At 41.4% G+C, this 24,245-nt stretch overlaps 1 protein-coding gene across 1 annotated transcript; it reads right to left on the bottom strand.

Annotated features, from left to right (window-relative positions):
• Positions 1–678: 678 nt before the first annotated feature.
• On the bottom strand, positions 679–24,245 carry dvl2 (dishevelled segment polarity protein 2). The gene is made up of 15 exons (XM_006801749.3): positions 23,700–24,245; positions 18,235–18,304; positions 14,909–15,063; positions 9,549–9,658; positions 9,194–9,323; positions 8,927–9,017; positions 8,767–8,836; positions 8,515–8,654; positions 7,951–8,027; positions 7,151–7,218; positions 6,929–7,063; positions 6,360–6,491; positions 4,273–4,449; positions 3,642–3,866; positions 679–2,301 (listed from the first exon to the last, which is right to left on the bottom strand). The coding sequence occupies exons 1-15, from the start codon at positions 23,858–23,860 to the stop codon at positions 1,742–1,744; spliced, it is 2,301 nt and encodes a 766-aa protein (XP_006801812.1). The 5' UTR covers positions 23,861–24,245; the 3' UTR covers positions 679–1,741.

The following is a 24,245-nucleotide window of genomic DNA, read 5'->3' as shown; positions in this document are numbered from 1 at the left end:
TGCGTAGTGTAGTGCGTTTTTAAAACGCCCCCCTGCGGCTGTACTTTTTATTACAATCAGCAGACTTTCTTCTTCTACTACTTTTCGACGGTGTTGGTACATCGCATGAGCGCCCCCTGCTGTCCGGTATGCATGGACAAACCAATGACTGTAGAAAACAGAAAACGGTTTTCTACAGTCATTGGGACAAACGTGCACGATGTGATCCATCAGCGTAAAGTAAGATTTACAAATGATTGTAGCAGTTTGTGTGTAATTCCAGCCCACACACAAGTACAAATCAGTCTGAACATTATTCTAGAAAAGTGTGTGGTCAATGTGTAGTAACCAGCTAACATGTGTCAATGCACAATTGTATTTGATTTGTTGCTAAAATGTGCTACTTGATTGCTTTATGTTAGTTGATTTGGATCTAACTGTTTTATTAAAATATATTCTAAAGATTTCTACCATAAAGCTTTCCTGTATCAACACCAGTTCTCCCGTATGAGAATATATGTTTCTATTATTACATCTATTAAAAACATGATGATAAGCTAAATTCAAATCCCACATACCTTAGAGTTTTTGCAGCATCTGTACTGCAGTCTGTCAATGTGATAAAGTTCATGGTGACAAGCTTCATTCAAATCTTCACGTGTCTAGTTAAAATAAACAACTCTGAACCGTAAGTATGTATCAAATTTATTCTCAAATACACAAGCAAAGGTGGCAATATGAAATCAAGCAATGTGACACTATAAATGTCAGCTTTCTGAAATGTTGACTCTTCATTTAGCACCTTAATAGTTAGTTGGGTTACACATGATTTATATAGTCACACATAGAAAAAGGAACGGGTGAATAATGCGAGTCAGTAACATAAAAATAAGCATGGAGAGCTGGGGCATTTGGATCACAGTTACTGAGGATATACACTGCATGTAGGTAAAAGTACCGCTGTGGATGTCTAGTGCCACGAGTACCATCGAGCCTCTACAGCCTGACACCAAAAAACACCCCCACCCCGCATTCCTCACAACAAGAGTTATCTCATGACTAGGCCTAGACAGTGATTACTAAACACAAGTTCTTCTGACATTTTTGGACCTTTCTTTCTTTTCACATTACAGTTTGCTGGTCTGTAGAGTTGCATATACACAGGAGTAATAGATATATACAGAGGGGCTCACTGTCAAACAATGCTGAAACAAAAGATGCTTGCTGTACCTGGAGTGTGAAAACGTAAATAATAATGGAAAGGCACTTGATTTGCTCCTGTGCAGCCAATGAATCTGGCCTGAGTGCCTGAGTGTGTCTGGCGCCCTCTAGTGCCAAACTGTGGTCTCAGTTGTTTCTGGAGGGGCAGCTCAAGGGCAAGTGGCTGAACTGGAAGGGTCTTCCCATGATAAAATATTAAGTGAGTGTTTGAAGGAGTGTAATGATCAAATGCTAAATATTGTACAGTTTTCTGTAGGAGGGAAACAATAACCTCCTGGGTTAAGGCCTGAAAAATAAAAACAGGCTGTGCTCTGTAGTGGATTTGAAGAAGAGAAGCTAAACTTTCTACATAGATCAGTTGAGATTTGTCCTATCGTCGTTCTTACTTTAAAACCCTGTTCGACCAAATTTAGTGTCAAGCGCTCCGACTCCAACAGGCACACACGAGTTCAATAAGCTACCATCAGGTCCTCGTCGACACAAGTGGGAACACTAACTTCACATGAACGGACACCAAACACAAGGAAGAGAAAAAAAAAAACTACATGACGTCCACGAAGAACTCGCTGGGGTTTCCCATGGCCAGGTGGAACGACTGCCGTGACGCAGTGAGCTCTGGGGGTACGGAACCCAGGTCACGAGTGGGCGGAGCACCAGGCGGTCCTCCAGGAGTGGAGGAAGGAGGTGGAGGTAACGCGGGGTGCATGGGAGCTGCCGCCATTGGCTGCGTGTGCTGAAGGCCGTGGGCGGTTGCCATGGCCGGGTGTGGATGCTGGGGTACCATCATCACCATCATGGGGTTGTACGGCAGGATTCCCGGCGGGTAAGGGGACATATGGGGCGGTTGGGGTATGCGGTGATGATGCGAGCGTTGGGAGGCGTGGCTGTGCTCGCTGGGGGCGGCTGAACCGTGGCCGCGCCTCAGACTGCTGCGCGTCGAGTACTCAGACTCGCTGCCGCTGCCGGAGCGCGAGTCGGCCCCGCCACCTTCTCCACCACCGCCGGACGGGGATTTCTCCCCTCCGCCCACAGTGCTACCAGGGCCTTTAGTGTTGCGACGCCGCTCACCCTCGCTTCTTGTCGAGCCGCTGCTCCGGCTCCCTGCAGCAACACGGGAGAGAAAATACTGTTTGATAACAAGTCAAACAAATCTGAGCTCTGATGACACTGCTTAGCTGATTTACCAGTTTTACTAAAATTATTTCCACTTTTCTGCGAAGTCTTTCTTGTGTAATTTCTTAGCATTTTCCACACAGCTGACTGCTGCCCCCCGGTGGAGGTGGGTTAGAACAACTTAGTTGCATGGATTGTGTGATGGCTCAGACAGAACAGTAAAGATGCACCTCAGGACACACATGTGATACATACAGCTGCCTTTGTCTACAGTTTTATTTATAGAAAAACTGAATTAAAAGTGTTCATAGGAGGTGGTTCATTTATGATATTACTTATTACTGTGATCTAAATGTACTACTCTTGCATTGAAGTTGTGTCCTAGCAGCAGGCGTTTGACCCACTGGCCCTAACACTTTGCATATGACTGGGTACAGCCACCAGACCATGCTGTTTATGCTTTTAAACAAAGATTTCAAGAAAATGCATCATTTTCTTTTGTATTTGATTAAAGTGAAGATTAACGATTGAGTGGGCTGAAGCATTCTAGACTTTGGCAATGGCTGGTTGCAAACTCCTGTGTGCAGATGTCTTCAACCTTTAAGTCTACATATGCAACTATCCTCTCTCCTTTACACAACAGGAATTGCTGCTCATTTTCATTTTTTCACTTTTTAATAGCCGAATTTTGAATCACAGATGCCACAGACGCTCTCCTGAGTCTCTGGTGTAGCGGTGAACACATTCATCTTACACGTGAAAGATAAAATGTGTCGTCTGAGACCAGGAGGAGGCAGAATCCCAGTCTAAGAGGTAGTGTACTTTTTGGAAATGCAGTGTTCTCATGCATGAAGGCACTTTTGGCTCACACAAAGGCCAAAAGCAGTAAAATGTTTTATTAAAAGCCCCTCATTTACTCAGCTTCAGACATTTTTATTCATTAAATGGGCAGAAAATAATATAATGCAGACTTATTGCCATTAGTGGACATGGATCAGGGATGTGCTGTCATCTTCAAACGACCCATCTGAGCCAAAAAAAACCCTGAAATGGTAGAAATTGAGCAATAAGCTCATATGTCCTGTTTTATTGTATTTTCTAATATTATATCCATGATTAATAGCCCTGTGTGCAGTCATCAAGAGCCACAGGATATATTATACACAATGTCAGAGCACACTATGTAGCTCTGTCATGAAAAGCTAAACTTCTTGAGTAATATTTTGGAGTGGCCCTTCAAACAGGAAGAGTTTGCTCACAGCGGCCTCACCTACAGCATCTCACTCTAAAAATAAATACTGAATAAAAGAACATTTCTCTCCGCGTACCTTCGCTGTGTTGGCTGCCAGTGCTGCCCGGGGCGTAGCTGTAACTGGTAAGCTCGTGGTACGGAGGCGGCTGGCTGGAGAAGGGATGTGTTGGGTATGGTTGATAGGGGAAGGTGTGCATCATGGGCCACGGGGAAGCCCCAGGGAGCGGCAAGGGGGCGAGGGTGTCCTGGTCCGAGGCGCCGCTGGAACCGTCGTTGTCATTCAGAGACAGATTGGCCATATCTGTGTGGGAGACACGAGGGAGAGGGTGAATAATGGTGCAAAAATGTTCCTTCAAGATTTACAGCTAACAGAGAATAATTTTTAGGTTTGCACGATGAATGGCTTCAAATATCAACCTCTGACATGAAAAGATCTTTTCTTGTACCAGACCCGGGAAAAAAAAAGACTACATCTGAACCGTTAATATGGTGCAGCTGGTGGACAATGATTGGTCTTCTTTCCTGAGATTTCATTTTAGCGATGGCAGGACATTAAAGAATCCTTTGATAATTATGACGTCAAATGTCTAACCCCTTCTACAACCGGTGCGTCCACCAGTGCCCATGTGCAAAATGTGATTAAGGATAAAACTCAGCAGTCGGATGTGTTGCTCAGTGTTTGATGTCAGGGTTTTGCAGCCACTCACAGTTCTCACAGTCGCTCAAGTCTCCGAATACATAGTAGCACTGTTCGGAGAATGTGATTTTATTGACCGTGTGACGAATGAAGCCGGCCTTCAGCAGGTTGCTGGCGTACTTCCTGGCTTCACGGCGGTCCTGAAATCCCTCGATGTGGTGAAACAACCACTCAACTACGTCTGAACCTGATGAGGGGTGCAGAGAAATCATTCTAATCATCATTAAGAAACATTTTGTCCCATAGATGCCAGGTTTTCGTAATAAAATTCAATGAATCATGAAATAAAGTGCAGAGTTTTGACTGATCTTTTAAAAACAAACTAGCAAAACAAAAACACACACTAGGCTCAGTGCGTGCTCACATAAAAAGATTTGTTTCACAGATCACATGACTCTTTTTCTAAACAGCATAATCCCAGTGAGAGCCCCTACTACAATCAGAAAATGTATTAAATGAAAATGATAATTAAAGAACATCTTATTATAATGAACATACCATACATATATCTGCATGTACCTTCTTCCCTCCTGTGCAAAACTTTGCACGAGCATACCTCAGTTATTAACATATGGGTTTTTAAATAATCATTATAAATCCCAGTTCATGTTTCATGTTCATCCCCTGTGAATGCTTTTGTTTTAAGCGTCACGTTCGTCATGTGGCTTAACAGTCACTAAAATTTGCACCCATGATCGAATTTTGTTCAAATCAACAGTAAATACAGAATGAAAAATTAGAAAAAGAGCACTGCAGGCCGGTAAATATAACAGTAAAACCCAACATTGTTACAAAAAAAGGGGACCTGAGATTAATGGTTCAGTGCGACGATTTATCGAGCCATGTAAACGGGAGCCTTTCACCCACATTTGTGACTAAAAACAGACCCGCAATAGAAACATATTTAGGTGCAGAGTGTGAATAAAAAGTTTAACATTAGGTCACTGCTGCAGGGATGATGATGCTGGCACACTTTAATGTGGAGCCGGAGTCTGTTTACACACCGCGAGGAGCAAAGAGGCGCCGCCGTTATTAAACAATTATTAAACAAGATTAATTAATTAATAATTAATTAACCTTTTTGACAGATGTACACAGTTAATCTTTAAAACACTGCAATTTCTAAAATGGAAACCAAGGAGCAGTTGATCCATAATAAGACAAAATCTTATTACTCCATTAATTGACTGACTTGAAAGATTACTTGATGTCTAAAATAATCAATAGGTAAATACAAATTTGAATTTTTCAGTTCAAGTTGTCAATATGTGCGGAGGATTTTAGAATTCAGGTTACGTGTTAAGCCGTAGTTACCACATTGATTGAACTAGATAAATACACTAACTCATTAATGTTGTTTGTCTCCCTCTGGAGGCCACATCAATATGAAAACAACAGATGTTTTCATATTGATGTTATGCCTGTAGACGGTTTGAGAAACAGCAGATTGAGCTTGAGAAAAAAAATTGAACTTTAAATGCAGCACTATAACAGCTGCTTGCATTCTGTTTGAGAGTTTGTTTTAAAGTGAAGGGTTCCCAGTGCTGTACGCAGACCACTGAGTCATGTATTTATGTGGAGAAACTGAAACATCAACACTGCTGGGCTTACTTCAGCTTACATCTAAAGTAGCCGAGTGGAAATCTAACCAGCGGATTATTTATAAATCAAATATCTTTAAGAGGAATTTAGCAGGAAAACGACAAGCTCAAAAACTATTCAGGTGAAATGAACACCTCCGACTGAAAAAAACCTGCCTGACGCCTGAGGTGTGCCTGTAAGCTGCTGTGTTAGAGTACATTAAAAAGTTAGGGGGAAAGTAATAAAATCAGAGACTGAAATTTTCATTTCAAAAAGCACAAAGTAGACAAACACGTAGTAATTATCCCTTGTGATTCAGCTGCATGCGATTCCAATTTAACACATGTTTTCATTCAAAACAGGCATTCACGTTTGTACTTGAGGGGTTTTTCCTCCCACAAGTCACACGGTTTTAATTCTGTGAACATAATGTCTGCCCTGTAAAGTCCTGTGAGCCACAAAAAGTTCATGGAACGAGTGTAGTCTCTCTTGCCTCGTTTCCACTTTTTGTCTTACCTAGGAAAGCGTTGGGAATGGTGATTTTAAGCCACATGCGGTCCCGGACTTCCAGACCCGACTCTGGTGAGGCCATGGCTTTGGCAACTGATGCCATGTCAGAGTGCAGTGATAAGTTAAAGTCATCAAAACCTGGAGAAGGAGGAAAGAGTGTTTAAGGAAAATCTCAGGAGGTAAAAACATGCAAGAAAGCATGACAGATGAAAACAGAACGGGGCCAAAAACAAGAAAGCAAGGAGTGGAACTTCAAAGAGATCAAAAGCAGGAAAGCAGCAGACGTCATTTATCACACAACAGCCGCGACAAAAGCAGAAAGACAGATGTGAAAGACGACTCCTGTGCCAGTGTCGGTGGGAGACAAAGACGGACACAGACTGAAGAAGGGGAAAGAGATACTTTAGAATAATGAACAGCATTCAGACTGAATATCACGAGTCTGGATATGAAACTAGACAACTAGACACGAAGGACAGTTTTATGAAAATAATACACAGCCATGAACAGGCTGAGAGCAAAGGGGATATTATAAAGGAGCAAATATAGAGTAAGGTGAACGCAAAGACTCTTACGTTCAGTCTCGGTGACGGAGGACGAGGACGTGATGGTGCTGAGGGAGGAACTGCCTGGGTAGGGAGGGTAAGCCCCGGTCATGGCCACGGAGTGACTGACCCATGCTGCAGGGTCAATGGGTCGGACCGGCTCATCTGCAGGGTGAGGAAAACAATTAGGAAACAGTTACTGACACAAACATGGATCCGTGTGTTCTGTGTCTCAGGCAGAGCTGTACGTACTGCGAGGCAGAGTGAAGTAGCCCTGAGGAGACGGGTCCCAGCACTTTGCCACTGTGAGGATGATGGGCCTGGAAAAGAGTACGCAAACATCACGACTACGGTCAGATCACATCGTCCATGCTAATACTGGGGTGAAGATTTACCTGATACAAAAACGTCACATGGCAACAACAAGACAAGGCAGGGCATGTCTGAGAGTGAGAGCTGTGTGTCAGCCTCCAATGATTATTTATTAATAAAACAAAACAAAAAAAGACAGATACTTCTACAACCTCCCAAAGCACAGTACTTTGCAAAATATGCAAGAACGAACATGTTTCACCACTTGAGGAAAAAAAACACAAGGCTACGAAGAAGGAGATACTAGCAGTGACATGCAATTTAAACAAATCTCCACACAGTGTCACCGGAGCGCTCACTAGCTACACATCATAAGACAAGAAGAGCAAATGATGGATCAAAGTTCCTGAAACAGGACTTTAAGAAGCTGGATTAAAGCCCAACCCAAGATATAACATCACAGAAGGACAAGAAGGAAAATCCCTTTTATTTACTTACACTTCTAAACGCTGCTGCCTTAATAAAACTGCAAGCATCAATAAAATGCTGTTCAGTAAATTTTTCCTATATTCTCAGGAATATCATTATAGCTTCTCTAAATATCATGATATAATTTTGAGACTATACCACCCATCCCTGATAACAACAAAAGCTTACTACCTGTTGACAAGACAAAACCTGAAAACATTTGATATCATCTAAAAAGTCAGATGAGAAAAAAAAAAAAAAAAAAAACATACCCTGGCTTGTGTACAATCTCCCTCAGGACCCGCACTGCATCGTCGTTACTCATATTTTCAAAATTGATGTCATTCACCTAGGAGGAGAGGGGATAATGAGGCATAAGAAAAAGGTTTATTTAGACTCCTAAGTGGAGATGAATTATTTATTGATGCTGATGATGAAGAATAACAACCAACTGTTTTGGTAGCTGATTAATCAAAGTCTTTTCAACAGAAAAATGTCAGTAATTTCCCAGTTCTAGCTTCTTGATCGGAACAAAAAAATAAAATAAAATAAAAACCAGTTGCATTCATACGCATAAATACTTCCTTTGTTTAGTTTTAGAGAGAAACAGATGTGTTCATGTAGACAAAGAATGAATTACAACTGAAGTGAACAAGCACTGATCTGGACTGGATCACCCACTAGAAAAGCTCCTGAAATGAGACCCAGCAGCTCTCAAAACCAAACAACCACACTGGTATTTCCTGGATAAACCAGCTGTCCGAGCAGTAATTTAAAAAACTAAATAAATCAAGACATCGTCATATATATAGGAACAAGCCATCATTCCTCCTCACCTGCAGCAGCATGTCACCAGGTTCAATGCGTCCATCAGCAGCCACAGCTCCTCCCTTCATGATGGAGCCAATGTAGATGCCTCCATCCCCCCTTTCGTTGCTCTGACCCACTATGCTGATACCCAGGAAGTTGTACTTTTCTGTTCGGTTGAGAAATCACAATAATGTTAAGACGAGGTGAACATTAGGTAAGAAAAATGAATCTGAGATACGAGTTTAAAGGTTCATGAGGTGCATGAGGAGAGTACAGACCCATGTTTAGAGTGACGGTGATGATGTTCAGAGACATCGTGGAATCTGTAACACTGCTGAAGGAGGAGGCCTGGAGCAGGAAATGACAACATTACACTACAGACACTGACGTGACCAAAATATTTAATCTGTTTGCACAAAGTAAATCGTGTGCACACACCCTCTCCAGACGTGGGGGACGCTGTTTCCTCCGTCGACGATGTCGCTTAAGAAGCCTCGAAGCTGTGCTCTGCTCTGTGGCACTGCTGAACCTGTTCAACAAAAGGTGAAAGGTCAAGAGAGAGAAAGATCTCATAAACCTTTAACCTTTAACCTTTAATTTGTGTTGACCTCTTAAGGAGGTCAACACAAATTTAAGGGACAGCTTCTCTCGCATTAGCCTGTTTCATCACCTACTGGATACATACGACATTTATCTCTTTCTCACCTGCTCATCGTGTCATCGTCCTCAGAGTCGCAGAAGCTGGTCGTTTCTAACTCGCTGCTCATCACCGTGCTAGAGCTCTCGTATCCTGCCAGGTGGCGCTCCAGACGACTCTGGCCGTTCATACGAGGGCCTGAGATGCCGCACGAGAGTCCCCAAAGACAACAGGGAAAATAATCAACATGATTTTTCATGTTTGTGCAAGTCAGGGTTTCCCTATAGATCCCAAACATTCCTCACTCCTCAGCAACTCTCTGATTATATCAACTTGTATTGAGTGTCTGGGAGATATAGACGTGCCAAATCTTGATAGGAGGCAGTATTAAAAGGATTGTTTTCGTGTGCACGAGTGTCTCACCGTGTTGTTCCATGCTCTCTCTGTGCCGAGGCCTCTCTCTCCTGAAAGAAACTACAGACTCCGTTTCAGTCTGGTCGTCCAAAGTCTCCACGCTGCCTGTTGCATTGGGACTGTAAAAATAAGCACAATTACAGATGGAATTAGAGCACGACTGGATTTCAACACTGGATTTGCAGTAATCAGTGTTTACAACATAAAAGGCATTTCTAACTACATACGTTTTTTATGTTATGCATTTTTGCAATTATAGTAGGCTAGAAAGTACATGCCCTTCCTTAAATTACCTGTTCTTTTAAAGCAGTATTGCCTGCTGTTGTATACGAATATCTATGCTTTATTTTTTTCGTCCTAATTTCTAACAGCTTCCTCTGAATGAAAATGGGCTTAACTGAATCTGACACATCATACAAGTATTTATATTATTTATTAATTATCATACAAATAAATAAAGAAAATAAGTGCCAATTTGCTATTTAAAGAACTGTAATATTTTCAGGAGGACATTTTAACAGTCAAAAGAAAAGTCTGTCAGTGTTTCTGCTGGACAAACTTCAAAAGAAGCCTTTTTTCTAAATGATCTCATTGCCATATTTGCAGACATTTTGCTGTTATCTCCCAAGAGACATCCTTATCAGTAATAAACTAGAATCAGCTGATATCAGTCCATCCATTTCTTTAGTCAAACTCTAGACTATTCTTCAGTTAAACAGAACTACTCACTCTTTTCCTTATTTTCTGTCACATTTACAGAACATTTACATATTTATATCACGCTATTTGGTAATTGTCCAAATAAGCGTCCTGAGAAGGACCTTGGGTGAAATCAGAAGATGGACCAAAGCCCAGTATAGGCTCCTTAGATGTTGTCAGACTACTCTGGGAGTCTAAGAATACAAATATAGAGCTGAACACATGTACAACTGTTCCCTTTTAAACACCAAATCAACATTTTAATACATACTTTTAGCATTATGTGCTTAATGTTGCTTACATTAAAGTTGTTGGTCAGGTACGTGTCACTTTAATGAGGCCTTGGACATGACATCTGCTATGTATTACAGTGTCTCTTATTGCAGTGAAGGCTATAGAACAGCACAATCTCTTTGCTGGTCCAATATTAGCACATTTTCCTACAACGATCAAAAAGTTTAAGACACATGAAGACACAAAGCACGGCATGGTCACTGTGCATTAGAGCTACTGTAATTTTATTGACATCACACAGTAAGCTTTTCATATTTTTCTACCACTCACAAGAATTTCTTCATTTTTGTAAGCTGTGTGTACATCAACACAACCACAATCAGACTGAATGATAATTCGTTTGCTTTTAAGATTCAGACCCACTGTCTACACTATAAAAAATTAAAGCACAACTAACACTGGATTCACGAGACCCGCAATTAAATGGCTGGTTAAGCCTTTCGCAGCTTGATTGTTTTTTAACATACAAAAACAAAACAAAGAACTGTCCCCCAAAATCAGTTTCTCATAGCTTGGTGTTATATCTACACTGATAATACATCTGGAATAAGTTAATAAATGATCAGCATCCAGTACCCTGGAGACCACCCAGTTATAAAAACAGCTGGTTAAACTGAACCTTTTCTTTGGTACCAGAGACCCTTTCATTTGAAGATTATCACCTATGAGCAGTAAGGTGTCGGTCTAGCTCCAAACATATTCTGGAAACAAATAACTAATTTACTTTTTCTTCTTTACTTCCTTACTAATGACTCGTGAAAAAGCAGTGTGCAGATATACTTGGTTTTTTATAAAGATAAAGGATGGGCTATGGTTATAACTATAGTTTTCAGTAATGTTGGATTGGTCATATCAATATCAATATTAGATTACATGAAAGGCAGCAAACATCGATGTATATCTAAGCTGGCGACGCTGATTAGATTCACTCACTGAATTCTACCTTTTTGATTAGCTTTATACTGCCCAGGTGTTAGAAATCATCCCTACAGCTATTGAATCATCTGTTTACATCCTGTTGAGCTCAATTGACTCGATCTACAAAGAGCAGTGAATATCAGAGTAGCAGTTCATCACAGCTGACCTGTGATTTATGTACAATAAAGCGAAAATCTACTGGACATCCCAATACAAAACAGTATGCAACCACTTCTGATTTTTTGGCCCACACTGATACACATTTTTGCTACACCTGATCTTACAGCTTGCCCACCTGTGAAGTCCCACTTCAACCTTCTTCGTACATGTATGTACAAGCTGTACAATATAATATAATATAATACAAATAAATAATAAATAATTATTTTGAAATTCATACAGGTTTTTTGCTTTTTTAAAAGCTGTCCTAATCACACACGTGTGTGTGTGCGCGCATGCATGTTTTTGTTTGTTTGTTTGTTTTAAAAAAATGAAATGACTACATGTAAGATGAGATGTCATTCTTGCTCTAAAGACTTGTATTAGCTTGACAGTTTTTAAGCTTCATTCACTTCTTCGTTCTGCTCTTTCAGCTCAAAACTAATGTTTTTGGTAGCCTCGGTCTCAATGCAGGTTCTGGTAAACCCAGCGTTGAATACCTTCACAGGAACTGACAGCAAACAAAGTGAGAAACCAGTTGGTTCACTGCTATTAGCAGATATTTCCAAAACAGTGTTAAACAAGAATCATCACTAGATAACTGTTTGTTGACACATTTGTCATATTAACTTAATGTGATGTTACAGTTTTCTGCAGTAACCCCAACTATCCAAGCCAACTAGACCACATTTCATAACATTTCAAAGCACACTGGAAAGGAAGTTCTTGAATATGGCAAAAACATACTCAAACTGTGTGAGGGAACACTTCAATCAGATCTGTCTACTCAGGGATTGAAAGCTTTTCCTTGTGTCAATAACAAGGGCGGTCCCAGCTAAGATCAGTTTCAAATGAGCTCACATATTCGTGCGTAAACCTGATACTCTGAGAGTGTGAGATATTCAGGTAAATATACAGTTTCTAATTAAAACTATAGGAGGAGCACAGGTGTGTGTTGCAAATCTTCAAGTACAATGGGTGAAAAGTGGTGGATCATCCCAAAACTACATGAGATCAGCTTGTTAATGACCTGAAGACAGTTGAGATCACAGTCGCTAAGAACAACACTGGTAACACACTTGACCACAATGCAATGAAATCCTGCAGCGCACACAACATCAATACATGCCACCCTTCCTGATTTTTCTGTGAGAATCCTGAATTTCAGTGCCCCTCCTGAAAATCTCCCGATTTTCCACCCGGACAACAAAATTTAAAAACCATATCCCAGATAGGCCCAGGCAATTCCAGTTTCCAACAATGGCTACTACTGCTGCAGTTACTTAGTTTTAATACTACTCTTATTATTCTTTCTAGGTCACAAAATAAACTTTTAACATATTTTCAGGCGAGAATGTAGCTGTGTAAACTTCAAATATCTGAGCTGACGAGAACAGCAAACTCCCGGCACATCGTTTATAAACCCCGCGGTCTTTCACTACTCAGGATAAACATGATATATAAGTCACTTAAATAACTAAAACATGTTATTGTTTGGCCTTTTTCAGTGTTTTATTTGTTCGTGAGTAAATCGGTTTGGCTGAGATTAAAGTTATTAGATTAGATTAAACAAAACTTTATTAATCTCTCGGGAGGGTTCCTCTGGCGGTTTTCACACAGCTGAATAAACGTCAGACAGAAAACTGATTAAACTGAAGTGTGAGATGGTCGAAAATGTACGCCAGCGTCCGGTTATATTTTAGATAGCAAGGAGCAGACGGAACAGTTTCACTCCACTGAGAGAGCTCGTGACGTAATTCTGAAGGCTAAACCGTCCAATTTCACGGTCGCTCATTTTCCTACCCGACCCACTTAGACCACGAAGGCCGGGTCCTCAGGTGGACCCAGCCTCTGAATTTGGACACCTCCGCTGTTTCCAGCCGGACAATAATAACGGTGACATTTAACATTTAAATAAACACTGTAAAATTCAAATCTAGCTCTTTGACATCATCTCAACCAACTGTGTTTGAAAGAAGGAAAATGCTGAGTATGACCCAAAAAGCACATCCCTGCGGTTCAGGAGTTGGAACCATTATTGGGGCTGTTTTTCTGCTAAGGGGACAAGATGACTTCACTGCATCGAGGGGGTCAATGAACAAGACATGTAATATACAATCACGGACGAGAACCTCCTTCTCTCAGCCAGAACGCCGAAAACGGGTCATGGATAGAATAGAATAGAATAGAATAGAATAGCCTTTATTGTCATTGTACAAAGTACAACGAAATTGGAGTGCCACTCCCTTGGTGCAAAATGCAAAATAAATATAAATATAAAATATAAAAAGTACAATAAAACAACCGTAGTACTCAGACAATAATAAGTATGATATATACAGGATAGCAGCATAATATAATGATAGTATGAATAGCAGCATAATATAGTGACAATGGCAAGTATGGTATAGTTAAGCAGGTTTAATTGTTTTGTGCTTATTTACTACGGTGATAGCTCTGGGAAAGAAGCTATCCCTGAATCTGTTTGTCCTGGTTTTATGTGACCTGTACCGTCGGCCTGACGGTAATAGTTCAGTTGATTACTGGGGTGAGAGTAGTCCTTAATGATATTGCCAGCTCTGCTGAGGTATCGGGAGTTTGCAATGGCCTCCAGACTGGGCAGAGAGCAGCCAGTGATCTTCTGGGCTGTGTTGATGACCCTCTGCAGTCCTTTCCTGTCTGCAACTGAGCTGGATGGATGTTCTAGCGTGACCAAAAAAAAATCACCAAGGCAACAAAGGAGCAGCTACAGATGAAGCAGGAAATCATGAAGTGGCCTAGCCAGTCTTCAAACCTCAGACTTATACAAACTCTGTGGAGGAAGCTGAAGTTTTGAGCTGCCATGGGGCAGCTAAGAAAGGATTTAAAGATTTGTGCAAACCTGGTGACCAACTACAAGAAACATCTTACAGCTGGGCTTGCTAACAAGAGTTTCTCCACCAAGTACTAAGTTGTGTTTTACTTGTTGATCAAATACTAATTTCATGACAGTGACATGCAAATCAGTTTAAAACTTTAATGCAAAGTGTTTTTTCAGGATTGTTCGCTGATGTTCTGTCTCAGTCCATTAAACTAAAACTACCTTAAAATTTGAAACTGTTCATTTCCTGATAAGTGAGCAAGCTTGCAAACTTCAGCAGGGGATCAAATAATCATTTCCCTCACTTTAAATACACAGTAAATGATTCACGTGTGTGTGTGTGTGTGTGTGTGTGTGTGTGTGTGTGTGTGTGTGTGTGTGTGTGTGTGTGTGTGTGTGTGTGTGTGTGTGTGTGTGTGTGTGTGTGTGTGTTGCTTACTGGAAAGATGGTGGTCTGGAGTCCCCGATGCCCCCGGTCCTCTCTGCAGGTGGGGGAGGAAGGGGTGGCGGAGGGGGCAAAGGCTGGGTAGTTGTTTCCACAGGGGGGACCACTGCCACTGGGGGCTCTGCTGCTGGAGTGTCTGAAGATACCAACTGATATATAAAAGGAAGAAAAATAAAAGAGATTTAGAAACAACACAAAAAAAATAAAGAGAGGAAAGAATCTGAGGTAAAGGTCGAGGGAAGCAGGATGGAAAGTATTAGGAAAAAAGTAGGCAAGTATGTGGAGTGGTGAGAAACTGGCACAAAGTAAGAGAGGGCAGAGAGTCGAGAGGGTAAAAAAAAGAAAAGGAATGAAAGGACGAGAAGGAAGGAGGTGGAGGGCAGAGGGAGGAAAAACGGGTACTATGTCAATTACTTTCACATACAAACACTGTACTCTTTTCAGACGAAGGTCTCAAGGGCAAACTGAAACGCTATCCTACACTTAACCTGTCTCTCTTCATTATACAACAAAAGTGTCCACACACACACATACAAGGGGAGAGAGAGGTATCACACATTAACAATTAGGATGAATGGCATATAGCTTCCAATTACATGGACCATAGAAACACAGAGAGCGGAGTCCAGGCCTTCTTACATCACTGCAGAGCCCACACATAACGTTTCTTAATATAAACTTCATATGAGCTCCAGAGTTTGGGAGGTTTGGTGCATTCAGTGATTTCATATAAACATGCTTTGTATTTTCTGTCAAAATAACTCAACCAAATGTCCACAAGCATGTGCACAGAGACGTTCGCCCACTTTATCCAGTCACTCCCTGCTTTTTGCTCTCCATTAATGGCTACGTAACTGTGAAATACTCATCTTCTGGGATCCCTTCATCCATCTCTCTGTGCAGATCGCATATCAGTCCCTCTGGTGTCTGAGCTTTGTTCTCCCTCTCTTTGAGTTCTTATGCACTTAACAGATGCTCCAGCCCCTGTCCTTCTTATCTGGGCCAAGTCTCATTGTTTTGTCTCCTTTTAAATGCAACCCGTAGGGTGGAGTAAAACAACTGGGTCTTCTACAAGAGAAATGGAAAGTATGAAAGCTGTACCTGGCAACTCGCTGTGCTATAACTGCTAACAAGCCACGCTGCGTGCAGCTCGGCTCGAGTATCAGTTAACACAATCAGAGAGACATTTGCTTCCTTTGTGAATTTGTTTGGCAAACTTAAAAACGCCTTTTCTATCTCGACATGCTCATTTAAATGTTTGCATATGTTAAATTCCGTGCAGCTACAGAATTTTAACTTGACTTTCTCGCCTAATACTGTTCTATGTGTTTGCACATGGCCAAGTCATGCATTGCTGCATGTAAACAACTGTGATGCATGCTTTCCTGCTAATATCGTCTTCTAAATCGGGGGTCCAGTTGTTCCAAAATAGCTCAGCTTGACAATGCGGTCACATTGTAGGATATCAATGTGTAGACAGAGTGAAAAATTTAATGTTGCTGGTCAACATTTTAGCTGCGAGTTGACTAAAAAAATTTAAGACACGTTTAAAATGAATTTAAGACCATTTAAATCTTTTAAGGCTGTTTATTAGCAAATACGTATTTAAGATAAAAGCTTTATAAGGACTTGCAGCCACCCCGGCCAGATTTGACAATTACTCTGGCAAAGAAAACAATGAACTATCTTTTTAATGAGAGCCAGTTTAATATAGCATCTTGTTTATAGTATTGAGTTTTTGCTGACATTGATGTAAATGCGTAAATTTAATAATAGGCATTTAGTTTGTGCTTTGACAATAAGGACCTCCAAGTCTGAGGTCACAGTTCTCAGCTGGAAAGGGGTGGGATGCCCCAAGTGGGGTAATTTAAAGGGTCACTGAGGTGTGAGGTGTGAGTGGAGCATGAGACTGGTATACTGGTGTGGTGTCAGCAGTGATGCTATATCAGTCTGTTATGGTGAAGTAAGAGCTGAGCTTGAAAGCAAAGCCGCTGCTCTACCAGTCGATCTACCTTCCTACTCTGACCTATGGCCCTAAGCTGTGGGTATCCACTGAAACTACGAGATGGCAGATACAAGGAGAAGGAAGTGAGCTTCCTCCAAAGGGTGGCTTGGCCCAGCCTTAAAGATAGACTGTGGAGCTGGTTGTTAAGGAGGCACTCAAACTGCAGCTGCTAATGCTCCACACAAAAAGGACCCAGATGCCTCCTGGATGCTTCTTGGTGAAGTGTTTTGGGCATGTGTTAGTGGGAGCAGGCCCCGGATTAGACTCAGGCCTGAAACTGCCTGCGTTGTCCCCCTTGAAAGAGCTAGAGGAAACGTCAGGGAGACAGGGAAGTCTAGACATTTCAGCTTAGACTACTGTCCCACAACCTGGACCCAGATAAGAGGCAGAAGATGGATGGATGGATGGAAATTTTGTAAACTTTCAATTTACACAAATAGCAGAGGAAACAACACAAAAACACCTATGAATATAAAGCAGATAAGAGCATTATCTCTACTGCCCTCAGTGTTAAAACACATAACGGGGTAAAACAAATGGTACAAAAAGGACCCCTCTCAAGCTGAATGGAAGCATAACTATGATATGGAAAATATTTGTAGGGACCTCTCTCAGAAAAATGGAAAAAGTGCATCAGCCTTACTGCAAACATGGACATCATGTCTGTCTCCAGGTTAAAATGTGCATGCTTTCATTTGACAAATCTCTTTAAAATGTTTAAAAGGGAAATGTCATGCAAAGAAATGGTCGGTTCAAGGCGCTCAGTGTAAGAAAATTCTCGAGTGACAAAAGATTTATTGAAGTATGAGAGTAACAGTCTAGCAAAACTACCAGTGACTCAGACTGTTGATAAAGCTCCAAGAACATTTTTCCCGTACATCTGCTGAGTCTGCTCCCTCCTGTTTTACCTGTGTGGACAGTTACTCTGGTTCAGTTTTTTTCCTGTTCCAAGTTTCCAAACGTTTCACCAAAGAGCAAGCCAGGACCAGATGTGCAAACTCTCTGATGACATATAATTGTGCAAAGTTAATGGCTAAAAATCTGAAATCTAATTACTTCATTTTGCTGCTGCTGGTTAGACAAGACTGTTGGTCTGAGGGAGGTCTGAAGGAAGACACAGGAAAAAGAAGAGGTGGTTTTTGCAAACACCCTCTGGCTAAACATGATGTAGGCTTATTCTTGAGATTAAAGTTAAGTCTTGACATTTTCAGACAAGCCTCAAGAGGAAATGATGGAAAAAGAAAGGTTAGCAGGGAAATCTGTATAGCTTCCACTCCTGCTTTAAAAAGAAAATAAACAGCTTATCATCTCTTACCCATGACACCACTCTGCCGTTGAAACATGGCAACTTGGCACTGTCGTCTGAAATCTCTTCCTTCACCACCCTGAAGAACAGAGACACACAGGGAGGTTCAGTTGGTTTGAACGGTTCTGGTTTTCTGACATCATGATAAGTGTGATCTGTATGGTACACTGCAGTGGAGAAAAGAGGGCTGAAAACGACATTAAGTCATAAATGGAAAAAGTGAAAGTGCGGAGGGGAATTAAACAGTTTACATTACCGACACATTACATGAAATATATGAGCCCGTGACAACAACACAGCTGCACCAAATCAAAGTGCCAGGGTTAACTCAAAACCCATCTGGGTAAATCATCAGCTTACAGCCACATCAATGCAGCTGCAGTCGATCACACTCATATTAAAACTGATTTCACTGAAAAACTGCAAATCAACATTAAAAGGATGGCTGGGAGGAAGATCGCATTTGGCCAAACCTGAGGAACATTTTCTAAAGAAAAAAAAAAAAGATAATGAGTTTAAATGCTTTTTTTTGTGTTTTTGGTGGGTGGCTACATAGGCTAGTCAGATTACTTGCTATGAAGAGTAAAGGCAATAGAGATAAGAAGGGGTTCAATTCTTGGTTGAATAGAACCTCTCTGGGAGGTACAAAAAATTCCTTTATACAAGAAAACTTGGTTTAAGGATAAAAGAATTTGCATGTTTTTGATTATAATAGGGAATTGATTGTACAACACATCCAAGTATCTCACCAACACTACCAAACTGCAGAAGAAAGAAACTAGTGTGACCCAGTCGAGAGTCTCAAAAATATCTCTGAAATGAAATGAAACAAAACAAGGGCACAGAAATTGTATTAAAAATGTTTTGGATTCAGTCAGCAGAGGTAGAGGAAACCTTGCCTAGGACTGGCTTTTTAGCATTTGTAGTCACACACCAGGGCTTATCTAATTGTTGGGGTTCTCTCTGTAACAATGTACCATCTTAATCCTGCAATAACCCTGCAAGTATCTTTGAGCGACTGCTGTTGTGAACTGGGACTATTTAACTAAACCTGAACTGAATTATACTGGCTCCTTACTGAATAGGCTATTAGGGGAGGATGATCTTTACAGTAAAGCTGATGAGCCTCTGTTACTTCCTCTGGCTCAAATCCATCACGTTTCTTGTTCTTTCAGACTATTGTATTAACAAAATTGCACTTATTCTTAAAGTGTGAATGCGACTGGCACAGTGTTGGCGAGGTGTTGATTGTTCAGTCATTTTGCAAATATCTGAGTTGTACACAAAGGAGAGCCAAAACAGTCAGTCTCCTTCCTGACCTCAGATTCCTTGAATGTAGATCAAGTTGATCTAAATGTAATGTACCAGTATTGTAAGAGGATTAAATGAATATTAAAGCAACATTTAACTAATTTACCTTCAGTTAGCCCACATTAAAAGTAAACTCCACACCAGTATAAGAACAAGCTTATCACTGGGATCCTGCTTCTAATCTTATTTCCAAAATACCACCCAAGTCATGGAGCCATGAATCAGCACACTAACAACAAACATCACAAAACTGCTTCACAGACACTGAGGAATTTCTTCTTTTATCACAATGAGCTAAAACACATTGAGCCTACTTGTGAATTACACAACCCGGTCAACTAAATCTGCATGCAAAGCCATTACAGATAACAGCAGCTACTTAACATTAATAGCCAACGTGGTCTAAATTCTTTAAAGACAACACATCCGTCTGGCAGTTTTCCCCTCCTCCATCTAAGACTTCCATGTTTACAGAGAGGCAAACACTTGGCTTCAGCTACAGTAGTTCCAAGAGACCGAGCTGGGCGTAAGTGTTACATAGAGGACACTTGGCTGTTCAAGCGTCTCCAAAAGTCTCCTTTTTCCAGCTTCACATGCCAACGTACCTCCTCTTAAGTGTGTGAGACTTGGTCAGGCTCCACTGGGCTTTTGTAAGCAGCTGTTGAGAGCTGGTTTTGTGGGTGCATGCTAGCATACAGCCAGATTGTAGTGGGCACTATTGAGGATCTGCTGCAGGTTTTGAGAGCCCTGTCTATATGGCTACTGACGTAGCTAACAATATTTTTTTTCCTATCCATTACGCTTTTTCAGGACTATAAATCTGCACCTAGACGGCAGATGGACAGATGCACAAATTGTCTGCAGAGAGTAAGATTGTCATCATTCCTCTGTCCCCCAAACAAACAAGAGACCACAGTCGAAAGTCATTTCAACACATACTGAAATGCCTCGACTACAATGCATAAACAACTCTGAAATATGCAGAGTCCTGTTGGATTAACTTAAACTTTTCCCTGCCGACTACCATTCTTCAAGTCCCTTGCTACCCTTAAATTCCTCACTCTCAACACGGCATTGCTGTTCTAACAATTAATCTTACTCAAACAGCTCCCTGATCCCTTCTCAACGCACATGTATACAGCAGAATATCCAGTGACTCTAAATGAACACCACCCTGTTCTTTCTCTCCCTTTCTTCTCCCCATAGACACCCAGCAAATGGCCCCTATCCAGGTCCAGGTTCCTAGCACCAGCCCTGGCCTGCTCTGCTCCACGGAGCTCCCCCTCTGCCACACACACAGATCTCCTCGACAGCTGGCCTCAACCCAGGACAAATGAAAACACACACTATTACACACTCCTCTCCTGGTTAGGAGGGAGCAGGGGGAAGAGAGGGGGAGAAAAAGTCCCTGCTTTGATTGGACAGCTGACTCAGAGCTATGTTTGAAATTTTTCATCTGAACTCAGTTGGAGATATTCAAATGAGAGAGCATGATGCCAGACAGTGCAATTTAACTTAAAGACAGGCCATACAGTCTTTGAGAGTTTCCAGAGGGTGGCTCGTTTGAGACGTTTAACATTTAGTACTCACACACAAGCACACGGGGTCTAAACATAATCATGTGTTACCCAGTTACACAGGGACAAGCTCTTAATCTGACAGTTAACTTACAAAGTCTAGTAAAGGTAACATAAATCGACACGCTGATTGAAAAGCTCGCCAATTATCTTACTGTGCACATGACAGCTGCACACACACACGCACTCTTTAGGACATTAGACTAAAACTAATACAACAGACCTCCAAAAAGTCTGGAAAGTTTATAATGTTCACTTTTTGTTAAAGTTTTAAACTTCATGTTGGTAGCGTCAGTTTGTGGTGCTTTTGAAAGGAAATTCAATAGAAAATAAACAGTGAGTGAGCAGAGTATCAAGTCATTCCCTTTTTCCACGTAACATGTTTTCTTCATGTTACATGTAATAAACAGTAAGTGATATATATATATATATATATATATATGGAAGATATTTGAAAGCGTCACCTTAATGGTGAAGTCTCTTTTTCTTGTAGTTATTTGACCTATTTAATTCATTTTTTTATTTCAATCTTGTGTATTTTTATTATTTAGTTCCAATGTACACCACTTTGTGTTCGTTTTAGTTCTTTTAAACTGTTTTATTAAAAAAAAAGATGCTACAGTATGGTATGCTTAGGTGATGGATCCCAAATCCTAAATATGGGTTTCAAATACGTAGGCCAAACATGGCCATCATTGTGTACGTACTAATGACAGACAACTTGTCTAAAAACCTATGCCATAAACTGCCACACATCTCCCTAGAAATGTAAGTACACATCGTCGTCTGTGCAGCTCCTACGGGTATAAATGCAGACAACAGTGTTTGGCACTAGCTTGGGCTCTACATTACTAGATTTGCTGCAGAAGCAGAATTCAGACTTTTAAATATGAGCTCACTCATACAACAGCAGGTTGTCAAACACAAGAAAGCCCCACCATAATGCTGTGAGATTTGTATGAAAGTCCAGATTTCCAAGTTCTCAGCTGGAATGTTTAACTGGAACGTACCCCTCAACTTGAATTTCCAACTTAGAAAAATGAAGCAGTCCCATAAACCCAGAGTTTACTATCCAAAATGGTACTGGTAATGATAAAGAGTATAAAAACTACAACTTCTGTGCATTTGTGACTCACTTAATAAGCCATACGCAGAGCACAGGCCAGGCTCCAGCCATGAATGTGCTGCAGCGTTGTTTTTAAGCGCAGAAAAACAATCACTATACTGCATTACTAGTGCTACACCACTGGCTCTACCTTAAACATAAGCACTTTTACAACGTTCCCACTAAACACTCTAATTCTGGAGTGACATCAGTTTGTTCACTTCTATGCAAGCAGACTTCTTTTCACAACCAGAAGAGTCGCCCCTTCTGTTTATTACAAGGTACTTTCACATTAGCGTCACTTTTCAGAATTGAAAATCATGCCCATCCATCCAAAAACTATCCATCTTTTATATACTCTCTAGGCTTAACGCTATGATGTAAACAGCACGACTACATTAGGTAAACTGCAACTTCCAATTATTTTTTTTTTTTTTTATTTTTTTTATTTTTTTTTTTTGGGGGGGGGGGGGGGGTTACAGGCACTGGTTAGACCAGATGTACAGTATTTTTTAAACAGATCTAATATCGATGTTGCTTCTGTTGACAGCTAATAGCAGCCCACCAGTGTTGTCAAAGCCCAGTGAAAAGCCAAAAAATCCACCTCATCTCCGGGTTGATATTAGGGCTGGCTTGGCACAGGCTCCCCTGGTGCCATCCAAACTGAGTAAAAGAGGCAAATAGCCCAGACCAAATCTTCATCCAAGACTACAATGTATTTAACAGAAACCCTAAGGGTCTCTCGCTGTGTGAATAAACCACAAACATGCATTCCTCTGCGCGAAAACACACAGCAAGATTGAATTGATAGAGGCGAGGAGACGGCTCTTTCTAAGGAAGTTTTTGTGTGTGTCTGTGTGTGTGAGGAATTGGGGGAATGGACGGATGGCTGGGAGGCCATAGTGTTAAAGAGGGGAGACAAAACCCGAAAGAAAGAAAAGGCGAGGATTTCAGCAGATGATGGACTGAAGGAGGGAGGGAGGCATGAGGATTAGGGCAAAGAAAAGCAGCAGGGGCAGGGAATGCCTCCCATTGTAATGATGATGTTTTCTGAGAAAAGTCCCAGCCGACACAGCTACCTCTGGTATTTGAATATTCATCACCACTCATTATAACTTTCTGATTAAGGCCGGGCTTGGGGGACTGGGGTCCAGACAGGCTGGCTTCATGCATGTTCACCCTCCCTCGAACCACAAGTTACCCCCAGCGACAAATATACCACAACTGCTCACAAGATGGGATAGAGTGGTTTTAGAGATACAAACAGCATTTTCTCCCAAAACTATATACGCACGTTAGCTCTGGGAAGTCACTCCTCCGATCAGAAAATCCAAGCACAACAAAAGGGGGGCTGCTTTCCAAAATTTCTGTGCCTACATTCACGTTTGCATGATGGATCTCCTTATTTTGCATGCAAAGCTCACAGCTCTCCTTCTACTAGAGACAGAGAGAGGGGAAGGAAAGAAATCACTGCAGCTCACCCGAAGTCTTGGTCCATAGACTTGAAGAAGAACTTGTAGTTTGGCTTGTTCAGGACCTGTTTAAAATCCAGCAAAGTGATATTTTCGGCAGCGATGGGAATCTTCACCAAATACGGCGTCTCCTCCTCGTCGATATGATAAATTATTTTGGTTTCCGCCATCTCTACGTTTGCGGTTTCTTTTTTCTTCTTCTTTTCCTGCCGACCTGGAAGTTTCCGAAAGAAATACACACACACACCGTGAGGCGAGGTAGCGATAACTTTGTGGGGCAGTTAGCTGGCGGCGGAGCTAGCTTAGGTGGCTAACGAGACGGCAGAGGTGAAACGATGAGGGCCACCGAGATTTTCGGTCCGAGCCGGAGGACGTAGGGAGGAAAAACCCTGCTCGAAGCTCGACTTCCCTGGAGTAAAAACTCGCATTCCCACTGTTACCGAGAGGCGAGGGAAAAAATACGGGGAAGCTACATTCACACGACTTAACTCCCAACAACTTTTCCCCCAACAAAAACATACAGGGGAGGGGGGTCTGAAAACTTTTCACCACTTG

Source organism: Neolamprologus brichardi, chromosome 3 (assembly GCF_056152115.1).
Source record: "Neolamprologus brichardi isolate AB-2024 chromosome 3, ASM5615211v1, whole genome shotgun sequence".
In the NCBI taxonomy this organism is placed as follows: Eukaryota; Metazoa; Chordata; class Actinopteri; order Cichliformes; family Cichlidae; genus Neolamprologus; species Neolamprologus brichardi.
The sequence above is the reverse complement of the archived record's forward strand: the minus strand, read 5'-3'. Positions and strand labels throughout refer to the sequence as shown.